The following is a 24,512-nucleotide window of genomic DNA, read 5'->3' as shown; positions in this document are numbered from 1 at the left end:
AATCAGATACTGGACTGTAAAGCATACCCAGGAGTAGATATAGAGTCATAACAATTTAGCAGTGATGAAGAGTAGGCTGAATTTTATGAGACTCGTCAGCAGCCATTGATGTACAAAGAAGTGGAATACAGTAGTACTAAGGAAACAAGAGATGAGATTTATGTTCTCTGAGGCTACAGATACTGCAATAATAAGCAGCTCAATAGGTAGTTCAGTTGAAGAGGAATGGATATCTTTAACAACTACAGTAACAGAAGTTGGAAAGAAAAACGTAGGTACAAAGAAGCTAACTGCGAAGAAACAATGGAAAACATAAGAAATCCTTCAGTTGATCAATCAAAGAAAGAAGTTCAAAAATATTCAGGAAAATTCAGTAATAGAGAAATATGTCACTTAAGGATGAAATGAATAGGAAGTGCAGAGAAGCTAAGGTGAATTGGCTGCACGAAAAATGTGAAAAAATCAAAGAAGAAATGATTCTTGGGACGACTGATGCAGCATATAGAAAAGTCAAAGCAATCTTCCACGGAATTAGAGGCAAGCCTGGTAACATTAAGAGCACAATGGGAATTCGAGTGTTAAATACAGAGGCGAGATAGTTGGAAAGAGTACACTGAAGGCCTCTCTTATCGGAACAACTTGTCCGATGGCGTGACAGAAGAACAAAGAGGAGTCGGTATGGAAAATATTGGTGATTAGAATCAGATTTTAAAAGCGCTTTGGAAAATTTAAAATCAAAGAAGGAATAAGGTATAGACAACATTCAATCAGAAGTTCTAAAATCACTGGGGGAGGTGGCAAAAGGTCTATTCTCACTGGTGTATAGAATGTATGAGTCTGGCAATATACAATCTGACAGAGAGAAATATAATCATCAAGATTTGGGAGACTGCAAGAGCAGAGAAGCGTGAGAATTATCGCACAATCAGCTTAACAGCTGAAGCATCCACGTTTCTGACAAGGATAATACACAGGAGAATGGAAAAGAAAATTGAAGTTCCGTGACGTTCATAGGATTTGTGGTCCTGGAGAAAGCGTTCGGCAATATCAAGTGGTGCAAGATGTTAGAAATTCTGAGAAAAATACATGTAAGCTATAGGAAAAGACGAGTAATTTGCAATATGTACAAGAGGCAAGAAGGTAAAATAAGAGTGGAAGACCAAGAATGAAGTATTCGGATTAAAAAGGGTGTCAGACAGGGATGTACCCCTTCGCCCCTACTGTTCAATCTATACATCGAAGAAGCGATGATGGAAATAATGGAAAGATTGTAGAGTGGAATTAAAATTCAGGGTGAAATGACATAAGATTTGCTGATGACTGGTTCCCTCAGTGACAGTGAAGAAGAATTAAAGGGTTTGCTGAATGGAATGAACAGTCTAATTAGTACAGAATATGGAATCAGAGTAAATCAGAGATAGGCGCAATTGATAAGAAGCAGAAGAAGTGAAAACAGCAAGAGACTTAGCATCGTGACCGACAATCAGTAAGTAGATGACATTAAGGTGTTATGCTATGTAGGCAGCGAACAAACCAAGGGCGAACAAACCAAGGGCGAACAAACCAAGGGCGAACAAACCAAGGGCGAACAAACCAAGGGCGAACAAACCAAGGCCGAACAAACCAAGGCCGAACAAACCAAGGCCGAACAAACCAAGGCCGAACAAACCAAGGCCGAACAAACCAAGGCCGAACAAACCAAGGACGAACAAACCAAGGACGAACAAACCAAGGACGAACAAACCAAGGACGAACAAACCAAGGACGAACAAACCAAGGACGAACAAACCAAGGACGAACAAACCAAGGACGAACAAACCAAGGACGAACAAACCAAGGACGAACAAACCAAGGACGAACAAACCAAGGACGAACAAACCAAGGACGAACAAACCAAGGACGAACAAACCAAGGACGAACAAACCAAGGACGAACAAACCAAGGACGAACAAACCAAGGACGAACAAACCAAGGACGAACAAACCAAGGACGAACAAACCAAGGACGAACAAACCAAGGACGAACAAACCAAGGACGAACAAACCAAGGACGAACAAACCAAGGACGAACAAACCAAGGACGAACAAACCAAGGACGACGTCAAATTCACACTAGCACTGCCAAAAAGGGAATCGTGCTTACCTGGCTTCTGCTGGTGGCTCACCGAGCATACTGCTGACTTGAATGACTTCTTGCGGGTACTCGAGCACAGCGTCCGCCCAGCCCCGCGTGGCCATCACTTGCGGGTGGTCCTTTATGAAGGCGACGGCAGCCCTGGTGGCGTCCGGGCACGAGTGCCTCACTGCCCTGATGGCCGTCGCCGCTGCGGTCTCCACGGCCAACTGCGAGATCAGTTGCCGCTCGCAGGCAGACTTCAGGGCCGACAAGCCGTATTTGTCGGCTGCCGAGAGCAGCTGGGGGGCCGTGTCGGGCAGCTGGGGGGCCTGCAGGGTATACATGTAGGCCACCAGGAGCCTGAGCACCGGGCCCTCCACGTCGTCGATGCTCACCTGGCCGCAGCTGGCCTCAAGCATGTCGTGCGCAAACATAGCTTTGAAGACGGGGCTCGCAGCTGCCAACACCGCCCTGTGAGCCGCCACCCTCGTCTCTCCCACCACTAGTGTCACCAGGGCGTCTTCACCCCCGTCTACCAGGGCGGCCAGGGCCTCGGTTGTGTTGTTCTGAACCTCCGTAACTGCCGACATGGTGGGTGGTCCTGAAACACAGTACCACTGAGCAGCCCTCACACTGCACCCTCAACACTTGTACGAGGCGCATGCATACCTGTATGAAACAGCAGCTGTTAAAGTGTTGTACACCCTAAATCAATTACAAAGTCACCAGTTTCCTTCAAATGACAAGGGCCTGTACTGCTTCATGATCACCTAAGGTTTGTAACTACCAGTGTGGTGCTATGATAGACTGCTTTCACCTTCTACAAATGTTATCGTTCTCAGTCAAAAGATGGTTTATTTATGTCTCAGCAAAAAAATTGGCAAAGCAACAAACTTCTTTCAGCCCTAAAGTTACACGACATATTTAAATCCAAGCTCGTGGCACCTCTGAGAAAAATTTTCTTCCTCCTTATCTCAGGTTCCTCAGATCCGTGACACCTCATCAGAAGCAATGCACATGTAATGCAGAAATCAGTTTCCTCGGTGAATTTCTCAGGGTAGGCACAATTAAACTTGACCTGCCATGGTGGCGAAGCGGTTCTAGTCGCTTCAATCCGGAACCGCGTGCCTGATACGGTCGAAGGTTAGAATCCAGCCTCGGGCATCGATGTGTGTGATGTCCTTAGGTTACTTAGGTTTAAGTAGTTCTATTGGACTGATGACCTCTGATGTTAAGTCCCATAGTGCTCAGAGCCATTTGAACCGTTTTGAACCACTGTAACAGTCTAAATTGTGTCATGGCGGCTGCAGTGTAACACGTGTTAAGTTCGGCTCGCGAAATTTAGTTGATTTCGAAGGTGTTCTCGCAGGTGGTGTTGTCTAGTACAAGTGGAAATCGTGTAAACAACAGTGTTCTGCGCAGTAGTGCTATTTTTTTCTGTGCTCCGCCAATATCTTCGAGAAAATGGTAAACAGAAGAGTCAACAGCAGCGCGTCCAGCAGCGGGGAAGCAGCAGGTGCGGCGGGTCTGCTCTTGGCGGAAGGTGCGGCCTCGGCTCCCGGTATAGCGGAGCTGGTCCGTTCTGAGGTAAACGCTGCGCTTCGCGATAAAAGCAATCTCGATCTGATAGCAGGCACTATATCAGATACTGTAACGGCAGCAGTATTGGCCAAAATGCGTGAAACTGTTGAGGCCAATACTGCCGAAATTACAGCACTAAAAAAGTCTGTGTCTGAATACGAGAAAAAGGCACGAGAGTTGGAAGTGAAACTATCTGCCGCAACAGACGAGCTAGAACAGTACCAAAGGCGAAATAGTCTACGACTGTTTGGAGTAGTAGAAAATAAGGAAGAAGACACAGACAACCTGCTTATAGAGGTTGCGCGTGAAAAATTAGGTGTTGAAGTGACCAAGGCAGACATTGACAGGAGCCATCGGGTGGGACGAAAACTTCCAGGTGCTACCAAACCTCGTCTATTAAATTTCTCTCGTACCGAAAAAGGGCAGAGATCTTTACCCAGAAGAAGAAGTTAGCAAGGACAGGGCTTACAATAAGGGAAGATCTGACACACGAACGGCTAAAGATTTTAAACAGTGCCATATCCCATTTCGGTCTTCAGAATGTGTGGACTCAGGATGGCAGAGTAATCATTAAGACAGCAGCTGGAAAGAAGACAGTCACAAACATGACAGAACTGAATAGTATTAAGTGAAGCTACTCGAGCCAAAAGTGCAAACTTAACACCATTTGCAAATTGTAACAGCCCTATACTCAGATATAGTGTTGTAATTGTATTAACTTTTCAATTATACCCATATTTGTACCTTCAACTAATTGTTTTTGTAACTGTATTAACTTTTCACTATTTTTTGTGTCTGTAGCTCTAACCATTACTTAATTTTAGTTACTGCTAATACTTTTTTCATTTTCTCAGTTTATTCTCTTCCATTCTGTAATAGTTCTACTGCAACTATTACTCTCTCGTTTAGCTCAGTAATCATCCATCTCTTCGGTTTAGATTGTTCATAACAAAAGTCACCATCAGTATCACTTTGGCAAATTTCATTCTAATTGTAGCTTCCTACGATAATCACTACCAATATCACTTTAGTAAATTTCAGTTTAATTATAGCTTCCTACGATAATCTATTAATTATTAAGCTTACTTCTCTCTGCTGGCAGCATCGGCCTATTAAATCACTCCCCTTTTCCTTATTTCCACCCTAACCTGTTTCAAATACGCTAATTACATTTCACCTCTTACGACATAGGATACACACTGACACACAGCCGTCACTATTTTGGTCATATTCTCCTTGCACCGAATACCACTAATCCATTTTCTATACTCCCGCAACCCCAGGAAATCTCTTGCAGTCGCCTTTCTTTCGGTACTCGCGGAGTCACAAACAGGGCGCGCAAAATCTCGGACACCCCTGTGTTATGTCACTTGGCGGAAGCACCGGCCAGTGCCCCTCGCGGCAGGTAGTGCCCAACAAAGGGACAAAACAGTCTGCCACCCTGCTCCAGGCCGCCCAGCGGAACGCGTCAGAGCTTTTAGCAGCTCACTGCAACATCCAGTCTTTACCTGCACATTACGAGGAACTTAGCCTCCTCTTCAACCAACTAAACTACCACGTAATCCTCTTATCCGAAACGTGGTTGAAACCACACATATCCTCTGCATCTATTCATCTCCCAGGGTACACATTTCTTAGGGCAGACAGATCAAAAAAGCGAGGTGGCGGGGTCGGCGCGTATATACGAACAGATCTCAAAGCGAAAGTCTTATGTACGTCAAATCCTGCTGAAGAAAAAGAGGCTGAATTCATGTTCATTGAAATAAATATACAAAGTCGGAAATTCTTGACTGGCGTCGTGTACAAGCCGCCAAAAATAAACTCAATGAGTTCCTTCCAGTCGGAATTACATTCACTTCAGTGTCAATACGAACATGTCGTCGTAATGGGTGACTTGAACATAGACCTGCTAAGAGACACTCCCTCCGCAACAAACCTAAGAAGACTGTTTAGTTGCAATAGCATGAACATTCTTCCATTACAATCTACACACCATACGGCGCACAGTCATACTCTTACAGACGTAATCGCAACGAAACAGACTGACAAAGTAAAAGATGTTGGTCAAACATCGGCCCCTGGCCTCTCAGCACATGATGTAATATTCCTGGCCTACTCTGTGCAACCCCCAAGGATCAAATCGCGTTACATAACTTGTAGGAATATGAAACGCATTGACCCTGACGCTCTAACAGCCGATTGCTCAGAAATCTCATGGCATCAAATAATCAGAGAACCTACAATCGACGGCAAAATTAATGAACTTGGTGATAAACTCACTGCTCTCTATGACAAACATGCACCTGTGCGGACAATCCGTGTAAGAAAATCTCCTGCTCCATGGCTGACAGCTGAATTACGTCAAATGATGACTAATAGGGATGCTGCCCACAGGCGTTTCAAGGCAGATCCGAAACCCGAGCGTTTCGAAGAATACAGAAAGCTACGGAACAGAGTGAAGCAATGCATTCGCAATGCTAAAATCAGGCACGCTCGCTCCCTTGTATGCAGCGATCTGACGCCCACGACTCTGTGGAAGAATCTCCGTAGCTTGGGGGTCGGAAAGGCAAAATCGGAAACTACTTTTCATGTGTCAGCTAACGAATTAAATGAATTCTTCTCTGCACCTCTGAATACCAGCACGGCTGATAATTACCGTCCACAAGAATCCCCAAACATGATAACTAAAAACGATACCTTCCATTTAAAACATGTAACAACAAATACGGTAAGAAAAGCAATAATGAGAATCTCTTCTGATGCAATAGGCAACGACAGTATCGGTATAACCATGATTAAGAATGTTGCCGATATCTTAGTACCTGTCTTAACTGACATATTTAATTTTTCCCTCGTGAACGGAATATACCCCACTGCATGGAAAAGAAGCATAATTCGACCCATCCCTAAGATCGAAAACCCGCAACTGCCTAGTGATTACCGACCAATTAGCATACTGCCTGCTGTTTCCAAAGCACTTGAATATATTGTTCATGACCAAATCACTGAACACTTGCATGAATTCAGCCTATATGACAAATTTCAATCCGGTTTCCGTAAACATCACAGCACAAACACTGCTCTAATTAAAGTAACTGATGACCTGAAATGTGCCATCGACAATCGAAAGGCAACAGTATTGACGCTACTGGACTTCAGCAAAGCTTTTGACACTGTTAACTTTGACATATTGCTCAGAAAAATGCAACAGCTTAATTTCTCTGATAGTGCAATGAGATGGTTTGAAAGCTACTTAAAAGACAGACAGCAATGTGTTGTCTGCCTAAATGAAAAATCTTCCTGGAAACATGTTTCCTCGGGAGTGCCACAAGGATCAGTCTTAGGACCACTTTTGTTTTCTTTATATGTCAACGATATTTCGTCGGTTCTGTCCTCCTGTAAATATCATTTCTATGCCGACGACCTCCAACTCTACCTAAGCGTCAGACCTGAAGACGTAAACACTGCAATCGCTCAGATGAATGATGATTTGTCTTCAGTAGTGACATGGGCGAAAAACCTGGGACTTAAACTAAATGCAAAAAAGACGCAAGTAATCTTAGTAGCCCATCAGAAACTAATAAGTTCAGATTTCCGCGAGCGGCTACCTCCGATTCTGCTCGACGGTACTCCAATACCATATCAGAAAACAGTGAATAACTTGGGTGTAATTTTGGATGAGCATCTCAACTGGGCGGAGAATACAGTCGCAGTGTGCCGAAAGACGTCTGCTTGTCTCTATGCTCTCAAAAAGTTTCGGAACGTATTTCCACAGGACTTGAAACGCCAGCTCGTGCAAGCACTCGTTCTACCGAACCTCCACTATTGTGATGTGATTCAGCAAGGCACGAGTAGTGAAAACTAAAGACGGCTAGAGCTAACCATGAATGCCTGTGTGCGTTACACCTGCAACATTCGCCGATATGATCATGTTAGTGCTTCATACTCCGAGCTAGGGTGGCTGCGGCCGGACAAATTGCGTGACTACCACACTCTATGTCTACTTCACAGACTCCTCGTCGCGCAAGCACCCCAATACCTTGCTTCAGAGATTAAAAACCTGTCATGCCATCATAATCGAAACACGAGGTCACTCTTATTTGGTATCCTAACTGTGCCCACTCACAAAACAAAAACTTTTGCAAACTCCTCAGTTGCAGCTGTCCGCCTCTGGAACAAACTGCCTCTTACCTTGCGCAAAATTCAATCTCCTGCTGCTTTTAAGAAGAAGTTGAAGCATTTCCTACTATCATCTTCATAAAGCTCTCCACAAAATTAATGTACCAGGCCAATCCTCTGATCTGTCAAATAGCAAAGCTAGCGTCTCCTATCTTGCTCCTGAGATGCCTTCCTCTTCATCTATCTCTATTAGCCACGCAATCTTCTTTTCCTTTATATTTCCCTAATTATGTTTCATCATGTCTCTATTCTTCTGCTCCCTTCACCATGAGTCTCCCTCATACTCCCTGCTGCCAGCACTCCTATCTAAAATCTGTCTGTTCAATAATGTCTAATTATAACAGTACTTATGATCTACGAATATAAACTCTATATGTATGTATTTCTAATTGTTTATTTCACTTTTTGTACTAGATGTAGTTTAACATGCCTACTAAAACGTATGAATGTAAAATAAGTAGAATGCCTGGTTAGATGTAAGAGAGGGCCTGATGGCCCTAATCTTGCCAGGTTAAATAAATCAATAAATAAAAATAAATAAATAAAAATAAATTCATTGGTATGTTTAAATCTCCTTTGAACAGATTGATATCTGCGTCTTCTTTCTTAAGAAAAAGATGCAGCGCCCACCTCCGTGGTAAATAATGCTGCATAATACAATCATAAATCATGTCGCCATTTTATCCGATTGTTGCGAGCTATGGTGTACCAAGGTATTTCCAGGTTGAGCAGTTTAGAAATGAAACTCGTTGCTTCCATTTCCAGAACGCGTGTTGTGGAACTTTCGCGCAAATATATATTTGTATCTCCTTTTGGCGTGGACGTGTTTGTATAGCATCTTTGCCCCACAGAACGTTCGGATACTTATTAGATGACAGATACGTCATGGCTAAACCAAAGTAAGCTCTATCACAGCTCCGACATCACTCTTGACTCTCCTGGTCGTATGAGGGGGCAGACGACGGAGTCAGTGAAATAGTTCCACACTCTACAGTGTAAACTGGTTTCCGAAATTCAGACAAGTGGGTTTCACGAGCACGGCGTCCACTTTTTTCGAAATGTGCCGACTTAGCATCTCCATTACACCAGCGTAAGAGGTCTGCCGGCCGCTCGTGGTCTCGCGGTAGCGTTCTCGCTTCCCGAGCACGGGGTCCCGGGTTCGATTCCCGGCAGAGTCAGGGATTTTCACCTGCCTCGAGATGACTGGGTGTTTGTGTTGTCCTCATCATTTCATCACCATCCAGGAAAGTGGCGAAATTGGACTGAGCAAAGATTGGGTAATTGTACGGGCGCTGATAACCACGCAGTTGAGCGCCCCACAAACCAAACATCATCAAGAGGTCTGCCGGATTGTTACGGTGCTAGCAGAGCGCCCAGAATTCGTCCCAAGGCTTCTGTCACGCCAGCTCGACGTAGATGGAGACGCCGAGGCAGTGCTGTACAGAGTGTAGCGCCGGAGGTCAGCGCAGGGTCGCAGCCCAACACGTGCACTGCAGGCTTCTGGAAGCCACCCGACCAACCCGAGTCTTCCTTCCCCATCCCTCGTTAGTTAATTGTACACTTGTTTCCGTTTTATATAGCTTTGTCGTTTTTTATGCACTCAATGTTACAGGCTCAAAACTCTTGACACAGGCGTTGTAATCGCATAATGAACGACTTTTTACTGTTGTTTACAGGTATTGTTACCGTATTTTCCTACATCCAAGTGCTGCTGCACGTCAATAAACGAAGTGGTAAAAGCTGTAAAGCCGTTTACATTTCCATACAGTCTTCGAGCATCAAAATGTTCCTCGTCTAAGAAACAGACCTTCAGCATATTTTGGAGACACAATCTTCGTGCGTGTCGGCGCCATGTAACCGACAGAGAAACGTGTGTGAAACTCAAGTAGTGGACTGGATATGCAGGGCGCGGCGGTGAGACACTCTTGACTCACATTCGGGAGGACAGTGGTTCGACCACACACCGTGCAGTGGTCTGCAGCAGGTCTGCAGACGAAGGGCGAATGCGTGGACGTGGCTGCTTGTCATTTGTGTCTTCTGCACCGTTTTTCTGTTTGCTGTCCACCCACACAGGTTTCTCTTCATGGAGTCTCAAGAGGAGTGCCATGACGGTGCCCTAGAAGAGGCATGACCTTTAAGGTAGCCCTACCGGTCTTCATTACCGAATGTTCCACAAATTGCAACACGTATTTAGCTGTCTGTGTGTCTTTTCCCAGGAAATCCGTGAGGAAGTGGTCTCATTTCGTCCATCATTAAAGTTGTTTACAAGCTTTCCAATGAGTACGACGTGCATTAAACTACTTTTCAATATTTATATAACATCCAATGTTGGTGATGTTTTCTTCTTCAGTGCAATTTCCGTGTGTGGGTCACGCAAGTCAGAAACGATTTCACGGTGCCATCAATTTGGAATTTTTACAGTCGCCTCATCAGCAAGAATTACAGACTTCTTTATTCTTTTTCCATCCAAATTCGAAATTAATCAGCCTTCTCGAAGGTTTTTTTTTAATGAGTAAACACTTGGCTGAGCTTTTGATATTAATAGCTCACTTTCTTCCACCCCTCAGAGGCGTTTTCGATGTGATGGGGCCTTCCACTGTAATTCCACATGTCTGATGGCATCTGGTCTTTATCAACCAAATGGTCCAGAAATAGTCCAATAATCGACGAGACTAGTTTTTCAGACAGTATTTTCTGAATAGACAGCCAACTATGGTCCAATATTTCTAAGACAATATATCGTACTCCGGATAGATTTTTAGGTAACAATGTCTATCTTAGTTTTTCTTAAGAGGGGACTTCTTTCCACGTTGTTGAGTAAAATGAAAATTGCAACTCGTAATCTCTGGTTCAGGAAACAAATTTCGAGCTGATTGGAATGGACATTAGCAACTTCCCGAGTCATGAGAGAAGAAAGTTCGATCCGAGCACATTATTTTCATTTGTTAAGTAATAGTAAATATTAGGACTATATAGTATGTCTCAAATAGTGAGGTGCATTCTGACTCTTGTCATGTACGCAATTGTCTTTCATGATTCAAAACAACTGTTAGCAGTGGTTAAATTGTGCTCTGTGCAAAATTCTGCCAGGCAGCTTCCCCTTTCATTCCCTTACTTCAGTTCTTTTCTCCTCCAACTTTTCTTCCACTTCGTATTCCGACTATATTTCGAGTGCCCCATCACAATCAAGTTTTGATCTCTCTTAACGATCTGACCAATTTCTTTTCTCTCAAAAAGCATTTTCTTAATCTCTTCGTCATTTTCGGTAGTTGACGTGCAAGCCAGTACTTCTGTAACTGGTTTGGCTGTGTGTCTGTCCTGGCTGTGGTAACAACTTCACTGTGCAATTGATAGCATCTCAGATATCAATAAGATGTTAGTGTTTTCGGCCGAGAACGATATTAAACAAATTTCCACCGACCTCAGGGAGAAATCTAAGACGGAGCTATTCTCAAAGACACGCATTTCTTGCTACCAAATTCTGAGACGAAGACAGGCAGTATGAAGAATCTAGCCATACCAAGATCAATGACACTGACTAAAACACATAAGCATAATCATCCAACTGAGCTAATTATAAAACTCTGGGGGCGTTCGATCTGCGACACTACACTTTTTTCTCGGCCAATTTCTGTTGGAAAAATGCGAAATTTGTGAGATATCGTGGAATATTCCCGCTTCAGCCCCTACAGCTTCATGGAATTCCATCAGCTGACAGCACTGTATGTAGCCTCCAAAATGGCGTCCGTAAAGGAGGTGCGACCCAAGCTGAGAGCTGTCACTGAGTTTCTTTCGGATGAAAACCACAGCATCGGAGATCTTCATATACGCTTGCAGAATGTCTGAGGAGATTTGGCAGTGAACAGAAGCATTTTTCTGTAACACCACATTTCGAAAGCTTCTATTCTCTTCTTGTCCAAACTAGTTATCGTACATGTTTCACTTCCATCTAAATTTCATACGGAGGAACATTTCATACACACCAAACATAAAATCATAGCGAGCCCTATTTTTCACTGCAAACTTTTCGGTTTTTGCGAAGCGCCTTACGAAAACGTGCTCCCGTGTCCCAGTCCAGTCCAGTCCAGCCTCCCGTCTCCAGGACAGAGGGAGGCTCCCTCCCACCTGCTGCTCCCCGCCCCTCACCCTGCCGTAAGAAAGGGAGTGGCGGGGCGGGGCAGCCGCTCTGACGTCACGTGATCCCCCCCCCCTCACCGTACCGCCAGCAACAAACACTGCAAGCCACGACCTTCGCGCTTCGTGTAATCTTATTTTGTTCCACGTAGCGAGCACACGCAATTCCTGCGACAGAACGCCGCGTTCCGAATAAACAACTCCGCCCTCTGCTTGCGCCTACCTCCGGCTCAGCCCTGTTCAGGAACGACACGACTGAGATCGTAAGCGCCTGTTTTAATACCTGAGGCCCTGCTTTGCAGTTCAACGCAAACTGTGCTTTGCACAGTCTACCTCTTTTCCGGACAATACAGGAATTACTTGTAGACGTTTTTGCATGTACTTATGAAAACAGCGCCATTTGTCACGTCAAGGCTGACTATTGCATCTCATACTGTGAGAAGAGACACTGCCACACACTTATACTTCTTTCGAGACCTCCTGGGTGACGACTGCACACGTTTGGACAGTATGTGACCGCCGTGTCGGCTGCTGAGTCCTGACTGCACTGCGCCGACGCAAGGGGTCGCGGGTTCTCTCCCAGCAGCAGCTCCTCCGCGCCTCGCCGTGCTGTGCCGTGCTGTGAGAGAACGCGCCGTGCAGCAGGCCCTGCCCGACCTGCTAGGCCACGGCCGCACAGGACGCGCCTGGGGTTTCTCCTCGCACTTTTCGTGATTATTCACCATCGCTGTTGGTCTGAGTATTTAGCTTTCCTGATACTCGTTAATATGCGACGATAAACAGCTGTGACTATAGTAAACATCAAATGAGGATGTGATTAATAAGTAAGCTGACTCATTCTCATTTCAAGTAAACAGGATACCTCCATTATTAATCTTGAGCCACACAGAAAAATTAAAGAAATATTTTTAAACACAACTACACAAATGAGATTACAAAGATTATAGTAATTCTCTCTTGGCCTCATTAGAGTGTAACCGTCCACAGATACAATTTGCATGATTCACGTCTACCTAGGCGGTAATGATCATTTGGATATTTTTACGCAAAGAAGTAAAAAGAGGAAATAATTTGTGCATGCGATAGGTGTAAAGAAATATTCGATACTAATTTTCATAATAGTAAAAGATAAAGAGAAATAGCATTTTGAAACTGTTAAATAAGGAGACAAATTATGCGGCTGACTTGCCACTTAACTTGTCGGCTTGCAGTTCGCAAAATTTACACGACAAAAGAAAGACGACGTGAAGATCGAAGCCATTTTTTGATAAACTGTAAGTACCACAATATTTGCTATCACTAGATTTGCGTACGTATTCAGAATTTTAAGCGTGGATAAACGAGAGACGGTTTCATTCGTGAGTGGTAACGAAAAATTATATTATCGGTACGAGTCAGCGATATAATAGAGGTACAACTGCGCTTAAAAGCACGTTACATCACCTACTGTGGCATCTATATGCGCTTCTCGTCTTATGGCGAAATCAGTTTGTGTGCGCTGTGGCACCAAGAAAGATATTTCGTAACGAAAACTTACGTGTATTTCATCATCCAATATAAAACTAAGTTATCCAGATGAAGTATTCATCTACTTCAAGCCACACCACATTTTCTCCATCTACATGAGTATCATGCAATTCGCTCTTAAGAGCCTGGCAGAGGGTTCATCCAACTACACTCCCACTAATTCTTTCCCGTTCTACTTCCCAAAAGCGCGGGAGAAAAATGGACACTTCAGAATGTGCCACGATAACTTTAGTGTCTTTTGCTTTATTACGGTGACCACTTGACTATGCAGGTGGTCGTCAGCCAAATATTCTCGCATTCGCAGGACAAAGTTCGTGGCTGAAATTTCGTGGGTAGATCTCGCCGCAACGGAATCTCCTACTTATTGCCATCCCAACTCGCGTATCATATCCGTGACACTTTCTCCCACCTTTGGCAACAAAACAAAACGAGCTGCCCTTCTTTGGACACTCTCGATGTCCTCAGTCAGTCGCACCTGGTCAGAGTCCATTACCGCACAGCAAACACTCCCAGCGAGGCAGGACAAGCGTAGCGCAGGCAGGCCCTTTAGTAGACCTGTTGCACCTCTGTTTTGTGAATAAAACAGTTTTCGGTTCGGCTTCCCCACAACATTTTCTTTGTGTTCTTTCCAATTTAAGTAGTTCGTAATGGTAATTTCAGTCGGTTCTCTATTTGGCCTCACACTTTTCATTACTTAGGAGCAGTTGCCAATTTTCACCAACAAGCTATCGTCTCCAAATCATTCTGCATTTGGTTTCAATGTTCTGCTGACCTTACCAGACGGTAAATGACAGCATCATTAGTATACTATCTAAAATGGTTGCTCGGATTTTCTCCTAAAGCATTTACGTAGATCAGTAAGAGCAGAGGGCCTTGAACACTTGCTCGGAGCACGAAAGATGCACCTTCTGTTTTACTCCACGACTTTCCTTCAATTACTGCGAACTGCGACCTTTCTGAGAGGAAACCACGAATCCAGTCGCACAACTGAGAAGGTACTCCCTGGGTGCGCAGTTTGATTACCAGTCGCTTGGCCACCGTCAAGAGCCTTCTCGAAATTTATAAATATGGGATCAATTTGAGATCCTCTTTCAACAGTGCTCATTACTTCGTGTGAATAAAGAGCTAGTTGTGCTTTACAAGAAAATTTTTCTCAATCCGTGTTACATGTGTGTGTCACATCTTTTCCTTGAGGTAACTCATGGTCGAACAAGGTTTAATTTCCAAAATTCTACTGCAAATCAATTCCAGTGATATGGGTCTGTAGTTCATGGCATTACTTCCATTTCCTGTCTTGAATACTGGCGTGCCCTGTGCGACTTTCCAGAGTTTAGCTACGGATCTTTCGTCGAGAGAGCGATTGTATGAGGTCCAAGGGACGTGCCTTGATACTCAACATTTACTTTGCCAAAATAGAATACTGAATAAGTGACGGATTAATCACCTTTGAAGTACCACTGCACTGTTTTGTTCCACAACAATTTCTGAAGCGAGCCATCAAACTGGTAACTGTACCTTACAGCGTCACTGCGTACGGCTGTAAATGCGCATACAAAGGAAGGCAGGTTATCTGAGGGGTCAGCATGAAACTATCACCACCGGTGGCTGTGTTGAACACCAGTGGAAAAAGTTCTGGAGTCCTGTGCGACACGCTTCAGACGTGTGTGTGTGTGTGTGTGTGTGTGTGTGTGTGTGTGTGTGTGTGTGTGTGTGTGTGCGTGGGCGCGCGCGCGCGCCGGGCAGAGTAGTGGGGGAGGGCGAAGACCCGCCGTGGTTCCACATCATCAGCGTTAGAAAGCAACACAACTAAACTGAAAACTACACGCGGCCAAATCCCCACAGCACAATTAAATTAGCGAGCCTTATCTGCAGCATTCAACGAATTTACAAGTCTAATTCTGTCGACCGTTTTTAAGTCAACAAATAGGTCGAAACCATCTGTCCAGCTGCCCCCCCCCCCCCCCCTTGTATACTTCCCTCCATTACTAAATTGGCGATCCCTCTGTGCCGTATCAACCGATGCATTCTTCTAGTCAGGTTGTGCCAAAAATTTCATTTCTCGCAAATTCTCTTCAGTATTTTATTAGCTACGTCATCTACCCATCAACTCTTCAGCATTCCCCTGCAGCACTGCAATCCGAAACCTACTATTCCCTTACTGTCTAACGCGTTGTTCTCCACATTTCACTTCCAGACAAAGCTACGTGCCAGACAAATACGTTCAAGAAAAGACCTGCAAAAACTTTAATTTATATTGGAATTTGAAACCTCTCTTCTTCAAAGATACTTTTCTTGGACATACCAGGTTGCATTTTATGTCCTCTCTACCTTGTTCCTCATCAGTTATGAATAAATAGGAAAACCCTTCTAATTTTAGGGTCTCGTTTCCTAATTAATTTCCACAGCATTGCCTAATTTAATTCGGCTACACTGCGTCGCTTGATATCTTCCTTCCACGACACTGTCCATTCCGTTCTGTCCTCAAAATATTCATTTTGCTCCACTAACTAATTCCTTCGCCACATTTTTCTTTGGTTTCTTTTACTGAGTGCCCAGTGCAAAGACCGAATAACATCGGGGATAAGCTATAATCTTGTCTCAGTCGCTTCTCAACCACTCCTTCCCTTTCATGCCGTTCCAAACACTCCTTCCCTTTCATGCCGTTCCAAACACTCCTTCCCTTTCATGCCGTTCCAAACACTCCTTCCCTTTCATGCCGTTCCAAACACTCCTTCCCTTTCATGCCGTTCCAAACACTCCTTCCCTTTCATGTCGTTCCCTTAAGTCTTGTAACTGCTGTCTGGGTTCTGGTCAAGTGGCGTAGAACCATTCGTTACCTGTTCTTTACTCCTGCTGCCTTCACAATCTCAAAGAATATTCCGGTCATCACTGCCAAGTGTTCTTAAGTCTAAAAACGTTATAAAACAGGTTTGTATTTGCTTAATTTTATCTTCTAAGAGCAGTCATAGGGTCACTACTGTCACGTCCCTACAATTTTCTGCAGAACAAACTCATCTTTTCCGAGGTCAACGACTTCCAGTTTTTCCAAGCTTCTGCAGATATTACGGATCAGTATTTTGCCACCATGACTTATTAAACTGATACTATTTTGGTAATATTCACACCTGTCAGCACCTACTTTGTTTGTAAACTGAGTTATTACATTCTAGCACAATGGCATAAAAACGGCGATTACAGAGAGAGGCCCCAACGTCTTCTCCGAAAACTGTTTCACTGACGGTGTTAGTCCTAGTTCCGTTTTAACCATCGGAGGAATATCAGAATGGCGGGTATCGAAAGATGCGACGATGTGATAGAAAAGCAACTGGAATCACACAGGAGAGAACGCTACTGCGCATTTTCCGACAACTGTCTCGAACCGCTAATTCGAGAACCCACACAGAATGGGAATTGATTAGACTATAGACACAGGGATTAATGATCACGATTTCAACGTAGGGGCGATGGTTACTGAAGCCAATACATCCTTCACCAAGTCTAGGAGAATATTTACGATGGGAAGAGTAGCTAAGCAGGTGTTCGTATCTAAAGACAATGAATGTGCATCGTTTATTTTCGATATGATGGACGTGAAGGAATTATGGGCAAAGTGTAAAATGACCAGATGGATAGAAAGTAATGTGCAGCACAATGGCTACCGTCCTTGAGGTTTTGGGTTACGTAATTACTGTAATTACCTAAAAACTGTAATTACTGAAGCCGGCCGGAGTGGCCGAGGGGTTCTAGGCACTACAGTCTGGAACCGCGCAAGTTCGAATCCTGCCCTGGGCATGGATGTGTGTGATGTCCTTAGGTTAGTTAGGTTTAAGTAGTTCTAAGTTCTAGGGGACCTCAGAAGCTAAGTCACATAGTGCTCAGAGCCATTTGAACCATTTTTGTTATTACTGAAAAAATCTGAAGTCACTTTAAAGCAAAGTCAACAGTTAGCAAGCTACTACAGCTACCTTAAGATTTAATTGAAACAAAAATAGCTCTTTTAAGCAATGACACAGCTATATCTAAATTTCACTATTGTTTATGACTAACATGCTTCGTCGATGAACTTTGATTCTGATACGACATTCTACATCTAGCAGTACAAAATGAGTCCTGAGCTGGAGTGCGATCCAAAAATAAAAAGAACAGCTACTTCCGGCCACTTTACGGTGTGTGGCGGAGGGTACTTGGGGCAGGAAGGCCATTCTGCGCTCCGTCGCCGCGTCAGCCTCGCTGCCGCACACTCCTCTCCCCCACAGCAACAGGTACTTTTTTTCCGCGGGTGTGGCCGCACTGCGCCAGCTGCCCGGGGAAGTGCCGGCCTCTGTGGAGCCTGGGCTGGCCGCTCCCCGGTGGCAGACCGCTCTCTCTCTCTCTCTCTCGCAGTGGCTGTGTGGTGTCTCCTCAGTGTTTCAGCCTCGCAGCCGGAGTATTTGCCTCCACGCCTATCAGCAAAGCGTCAACCACACCCGCGTATTCTGGCTGTTGAGACGTTTACGCCCCACATGAGGTTGCCAACGTGGAAGCTTCACTCTTGCCAGCTGAGGTATCCGCCCACGCCTTACGGCACAAATTTCAACACGTCTAGATACGCAAGCTTCATCCATCGTGCTTCACAAAACTAAAGTATCAGCAAGTTTTACAACAGTATAAGCAACCAGGCAGTGGTAACGATTCACTTTAGGTTATCTCCTTTATACAGAACATGTGCAAGTGTAACATCTGACAGTAATGAAAAACTTACGAAATCTCCATTTATTCTGTTTTTTTTCCGATATACAAGTTGTTAGGGCTTGACAAACATACCCTATATATAACGGTAGGTTCGTGTAGATGGGAAACAGTTTTACATTTATTGTGTAATGTATTCGAATTTCGCGAAGCCGGACACACGGCCGCTGTTTGCGAAACACGAAACTTTGGGCCGGTTCTGAACTCTAACCCGAATGCCGCACAAACTTCCACAGCTCACGTCGATCCGGGTTCGTAGAATGCGAAGCCATTTGGTAATGTTTACCACAGCTGTAATCTTGAGAAGAGAGTGTCTGCATCTCTCAAGGGCACTGAAGTGTGATGCGGAGATGGAATTAACACGTACATTGCAAACATGGAGTTGAATTCATTTCAGAACTACGTATCACTGTATTTTGATTTAGAATCTCGTTGGGTACACTGGAATATGCAATTGGAATTATCGTGCATTGACGGAGACTAATGGGTTACGATTTCCCACAATACTGTTGTCACGGCGTAAATACGAGACTGGATCTATGGCTTGGCCCAGTTTAAAAGTATGCTCTCTTCTTCATCAGCGGTAGGATTAGCTTCCGTTTTGTTTTTGCAGTTACTATTTTAAGCCAACCTGCATGGGGATAACTATGGGTTTGAAATATCGGATGATCCCAGCTATTCGGCAAAACGGGAGTGCTAAAACATGTTGATTACTCCCTACGATTATGGCGGATGGAATAACGGTTGAACACCTTCAAAAAAGTTTTTGCTTCGCAGCTGCAGCTGGTCGTTAAGAAGGTTATTTTTTGTCATGTAGTACGGGAACTTCGCAATGCAAGAGCTGAGTACTATTCGGAGGGTTGAGTGCGTAAGCCGTTTGCACCAAGTGTTCAGCGAATGTCAAACCACGCTTGGCATCCGCAACTTTGGTAGGGACAGGCTCCTTGTATCTCGTTAGTAAGGCTCTTCCTGTTTGGCCGATGTAAAATTTCGGACAATTGTCACATGCAATCTCGTAAACTCCAGATAATGACAATTTAGGCTTTTTTAAAGTGTCAATCAGGTTCTTCTGCAGCCTGCTATTAGTAGGCAAAATTGTCTCTAACCCCTGGTTCTTTAGAAGACGCCCTATTTAATATGAAACTTTATCTATGAAGGGACTAACTTCTGGCATGATACCTAAAGTGGAACTTTTAGTCCCATTATTATTTACTTTCCTGTCTTAGAGCCGTCTCTTCATTTCAAGCTCGTAACCGTTATTTCGCGCTGTTGTTTCAAGGTTTGCCAGTTCGTGTTCGAAGGCTTCTGCGGATAGGGGAATGGATATCGCTCTATGTATACTAGAACGAGAAAGTGCCACTTTATGCGCCAGCGGGTGTGCAGAGTCGGCAGGTATGACATTCTCAGAAAACGTATGCTTCCTGGAGATGAAGATGTCACATTCTATGTGATCATGGACTATAGATAACTTAAGATCTACAACGTCATACTGGGTGACTCGTTTTCAAGAGTAAAAATTTTCTCGTGGAGATCGTTGAACAGTACAAGTATCTGATCTATGTCTTCTTGGGATGAGTCAATTACCAAGAGAATATCATCCACGTATCTCGGCATACAACTTTATTTTCTCCGCCATCTATATATTACTAACAAAAAATTGAGATTCTATCGTATCCATGAATATATCGGGAAGAATCCCTGCTAGAGGGCTACCCAATGCTAACCCGTACGGTTGTGAGTATATTTTGTCTTTAAAAGAAAAGTAATTGTATTTCGAAACAATGCGCAGGAGATTCATGAGCACATCAATTTCAATATCTGACAATTTCTTATGGAAGTGTAAGTCCGATCTACAGGTACGGTGGTACCGAGGCTGGAAACCTAAAAAGGGGGCCAGCTCGGATGTGGCATGGCAGATTACATTATTCAGTTTATTTACCATTAGACAGAGTTTCTGAAAGTAATTTTTCTGGAATGCGAAGTTGTCCTTTATTTTGTAATGTAAACAGACAGCCAGCTTGTGGTACGTACTGTTTGCACTGTCCACGATAGGACGTATCGGATGGAAGTTTTTGTGAACTTTGAATTGACTCGTTAGTATGGGAGGCTTCGGTTTCATATTCAGGAGTCATTTCTTTAGAATCACTCCTATTAATTTATTGGTGTTCTGCAAACCTGTTCTTATCTCTTTATGTAACGCTTGAGTAGACTGATTCGATGGAAGTAATGCCATTTTGATCGAAAAATGGCTGTTTTATCTATGTATTCCGCTTTGGAAGCTATAATTAACGAGTTCCCGTTATCGGCTTTCGTAATTAGGGCGCTATTGTTCTCCAGTTTACGATTAATACTTTTCACGTTTCTATAACTAATGCTTTGATTGAGCGACAGATCATTCATTTTCTAAGATTTTACAGGATTAGCCAAACCACGTTTGAACATTCTTTGTCGTTTTGGTACACTCCACACCTAATTTAAGGCCTACTATGAAATTGTCTACCACGTGTGGTTCTTTAATCGCAGGTGCGATATTTAATTTCTGCGCTTTGGACAGTAACTGCGTCTTAGCTGTTGAAAACATTATAGAAGTTTTATTAATAACACGTTCACAGAACGTTCAAATGGTTCAAATGGCTCTGAGCACTATGGGACTCAACTGCTGTGGTCATAAGTCCGCTAGAACTTAGAACTACTTAAACCTAACTAACCTAAGGACAGCACACAACACCCAGCCATCACGAGGCAGAGAAAATCCCTGACCCCGCCGGGAATCGAACCCGGGAACCCGGGCGTGGGAAGCGAGAACGCTACCGCACGACCACGAGAAGCGGGCTTCACAGAACGTGGGTGTGAAACCTGTATTATTGGAACATCCTTGTTGGTTACCTCTGATAACACCCTTGGACAAATTTGACAGTTTTTTCGCATGCCTTGCAGCGATTTCTTCTTTCTGTTTGTCAATGACATCAGTGGCCAGTGCCCAAAAATCATCTATTTGATAATTGGAAGACTTCGAATAGTGCATCAATATTTCAAGATACAACAAATAAGCTTTCTGGTTTAATTAATCTTTCTTTGTATGCAATTCCACAACCACAATTCTGTTATTGAGAATCTGAGCTATGAATTTCTTTTTGAAAGTAGGCGATTTGTAATATAATTTTCCTACATAATTGCGAGTACTAGCATGGCCATTTCATTTATTAACAAGTGTAGACAGAATAACGTGACCCCGAAGTTTGTCAGCGGATATTCCGTGCCGCAAAACACAATCGTTCTTTCCGTTGAACGGACAGCACGGCTCTTATCAGAGACCCATCTGAGAAGAAATTCGCATGTTCTAGGTCAAAATGCGAGTAGATTTTTGTTTTGTAGAACATCTTCACATCCCCCCTTGGCGCCCCCGCCCCCCCCCCTCCACAGAGACTAAACGCGACGTTGTTAAGGCGGTAATGAACGGAAGAATTTCGAAACACTGACTACTTCTAACAGGGAAGAGAGGTGGTGAGCCCCACACAGTGTATCCCAGACCGACTCATGTTCACGGTCGGTGCAGCAGTGTCCGCAGTCCGTGGTTAGCGTCCCAGGTTCGAATCCCGGCCGAGTCGCTAATTACTTTCTCTCGGGGTCTGGGTGTTTGCGCCGCCCCCGTAACTTCGGGTCATCTCCACCGCCGAGCAGATCGGCCAAGCTGAAGGAAACGTTCTTCTGCCTGAAAACTTCCTGTGGCGTACACATTTTTTACGCGCCAACGTTTTCCGGCTCAGCGTGAAACATCGCTTTCAAACGATATGAAGCACACAAAATGCACCGTCATGAATGTAACTGTATACCGTCATGTGCATAACCGTAATACGTTATGGTGCTCTTTTCCAAAACACTTCTCGTGTATCAATCAAACCTAAACCTAAAGCACCACAAAATTAATATCGTGATGGGGCATGCAATAAAACTAAGTAACCACCTCCAGATCCAAACGTGAGACGACTTTGCGGAATGTGGTGGTGGGTACTTTGTTCACCGAAGCCGTTCTTCGCTGCGCCGTGACGTCAGTGTTGCTGCTGCCGCCGTCGCCCCCCCCCCCCCCCCACCCTTCCCCAATGTGCTCGCAGAAGCCGGTTTCCACCAGCCTCGCCGCGTGACGTCACCCGCTGACCCTGGACTGGCGACTCGCAGTTATCTGCACTGCGCGGACGCCCGCTTCCTGCCCACAAACCGCTGTTCCGCAGCGCCAGCACGTCTCCTCGAAGCTTCCAGGCTTGCAGCGAAATGACGACGACGAGAAAAATCGAGAAACTGCGGCCAATAAAGACGCCTTACCGAGGATCACCCTACCCACGCGCCATTCGTGGGCGGAAGAGGAACCTAAATTTTTCCTGTCTGTTCCCTTGTGCTGCGCCGAGTACGATGGCCAGATCTTATTTTATGGCGGCTGTTTTTTTGCAGTAACCCTTATATATATTTGGGCTGGTCACTTTCAACAGTTCCCAGTAAGTGGCTGTTGTCTGCGCTCTGATTCGTTGATGCAGAAGAGACTGACCGGTCGCCGTATTCCGTTTTATACTACCGGAGCACTGGTGCCACATTTAGTGGCTTTGTATTGAACAAAGAGCAAGGAAAAAAATCCCTCGAAATCTCTTAGTTACATATACGAATTCTTATAATATAACCGCGCAGAATATCGCTGTATGACGTCATCCCCGCAAGCTGCACTTACTTTAGGTTCAAATACCAAGTTTAATTTCTGACGCTTCAAACTAAGCACAGTAAGAAACTAACTACAGTAAGGTCCGCACTGTGGATCACCACACAAAAACTGTCAAGAGTTGACGTCATCGTTGTTTTATTTAGTCCTGTCTGAAATATTTCGGTCGAGTAAAGTCACTTTAATAAATCTTTGCGTGAGTTTATAAAAAACAGCACCGTTCATCATGTAATGAATATATTTTTAAAGCATCTACATGAAAGAGGCTACAAAGACGGTAGTAATTCTCTTTTAGCCAATTTAGAGACTAACCGTCCATAGATATAATTTTCATGTTTTACGTCCATCTAGGTGGTAACGATTATTTGCATATTTTTATGTAAATAAGTAAAAAAGAGGAAATAATCTGTACACGCGGTAAGTACAAAGAAATACGCAATACTAATTTCTGTAAGAGAAAAAGAAAGAGAAAGAGTTGTTTGAAACTGACAGATAAGGAGACAAAAATCCCTGACTTGCCGGTCGTCTTGTTTCCTTGGCGTTGGCAAAATGTACACGACGAAAGAAAGAAGGCATGGAAGGTCGGGGACATATTTTGATAAACAGTAAGGAGAGCGATATTTGCTATCAGCAGATTTGCTCAAGTATTAAGCATTTTAATCGTAAACAAAAGAAGAGACGGAATTATTCGTGAGTGGTAACGAGAATTCATTGTATCAGCTGTGCAACTCAGAGACAAGCAAAGCTCCTGCAGTGCTTTGTAGAGGACGTTACTTCACCTACTGTGGCATTTCGTAACTTGTAATCGCAGTTTTACGTACGGAAAGGAAGGACGCTTCAGTGATACTGTAAGTGAACTAAGGGTAGGTAGGGTGTGAATTACAAGTTAATGAACAGCAACACTGACAGCTCACCATACACTAGGTATTTACGCGTTAGAAAGCACTTGTGTATAAATTTCTCAGCATTATTTTGAAAGAAGAATAAAGCCATTGGTGCAGTGGTTTTCCGTACTTGGCTCTCCACATAACGAACTTCTACATCCAATTTTAGAATTCAAACACTTACACTCGACGTATCAACGATACCCGCGTCTTTGTATGCGTCAGTTACACGCGGAACTGCATCGGTTACATGTACGTACATGATTAAATTGTGTACCACAGAGGAGTAATATGGGTTCAATAGAAGTAGGCATATACTCATTTACGTACATTATCTTTCATTGCTTCCGGAAATATTCCCGACACTAAGGTACACAGTGTATGTACTGGGATTAAATTCAGCACGTGAAGTGTAACCAAGCGTGTTCAGAAAGTACCAGATTCTGTGAATTAAATATTAGGCGCTGCAGTGATTAATTGTATGGGTACAGAAGTACTTTGATGGTTAACAATCCACACGTGTTCTTGGAGGCACATTACGTGTACAGATATTACGTAAGTTATTGAAATAATCCGTAAATGCAATATTGTGAACCAGACTGACTAAGAATTTAAAGAATTCTTGGCCTTGTGTAAAATGAGCAAGGGGATCGAGATCA

The 24,512-nt window shown here is 44.0% G+C and overlaps 1 protein-coding gene across 1 annotated transcript in view; it reads right to left on the bottom strand.

Annotated features, from left to right (window-relative positions):
- The window catches only part of LOC124553341 (TD and POZ domain-containing protein 1-like), a 64,877-nt gene that overhangs the window by 13,859 nt on the left and 26,506 nt on the right, over positions 1-24,512 (bottom strand). Inside the window, exon 2 of the mRNA XM_047127217.1 lies at positions 2,143-2,716. Coding sequence (XP_046983173.1) covers positions 2,143-2,705 — 563 coding nt within the window. The 5' untranslated portion in view covers positions 2,706-2,716. The remainder of the gene's footprint in view (positions 1-2,142; positions 2,717-24,512) is intronic.

This window comes from Schistocerca americana, chromosome 11 (assembly GCF_021461395.2).
Source record: "Schistocerca americana isolate TAMUIC-IGC-003095 chromosome 11, iqSchAmer2.1, whole genome shotgun sequence".
In the NCBI taxonomy this organism is placed as follows: Eukaryota; Metazoa; Arthropoda; class Insecta; order Orthoptera; family Acrididae; genus Schistocerca; species Schistocerca americana.
Note: the sequence above shows the minus strand (reverse complement) of the source record. Positions and strands in the feature narration are given on the sequence as shown.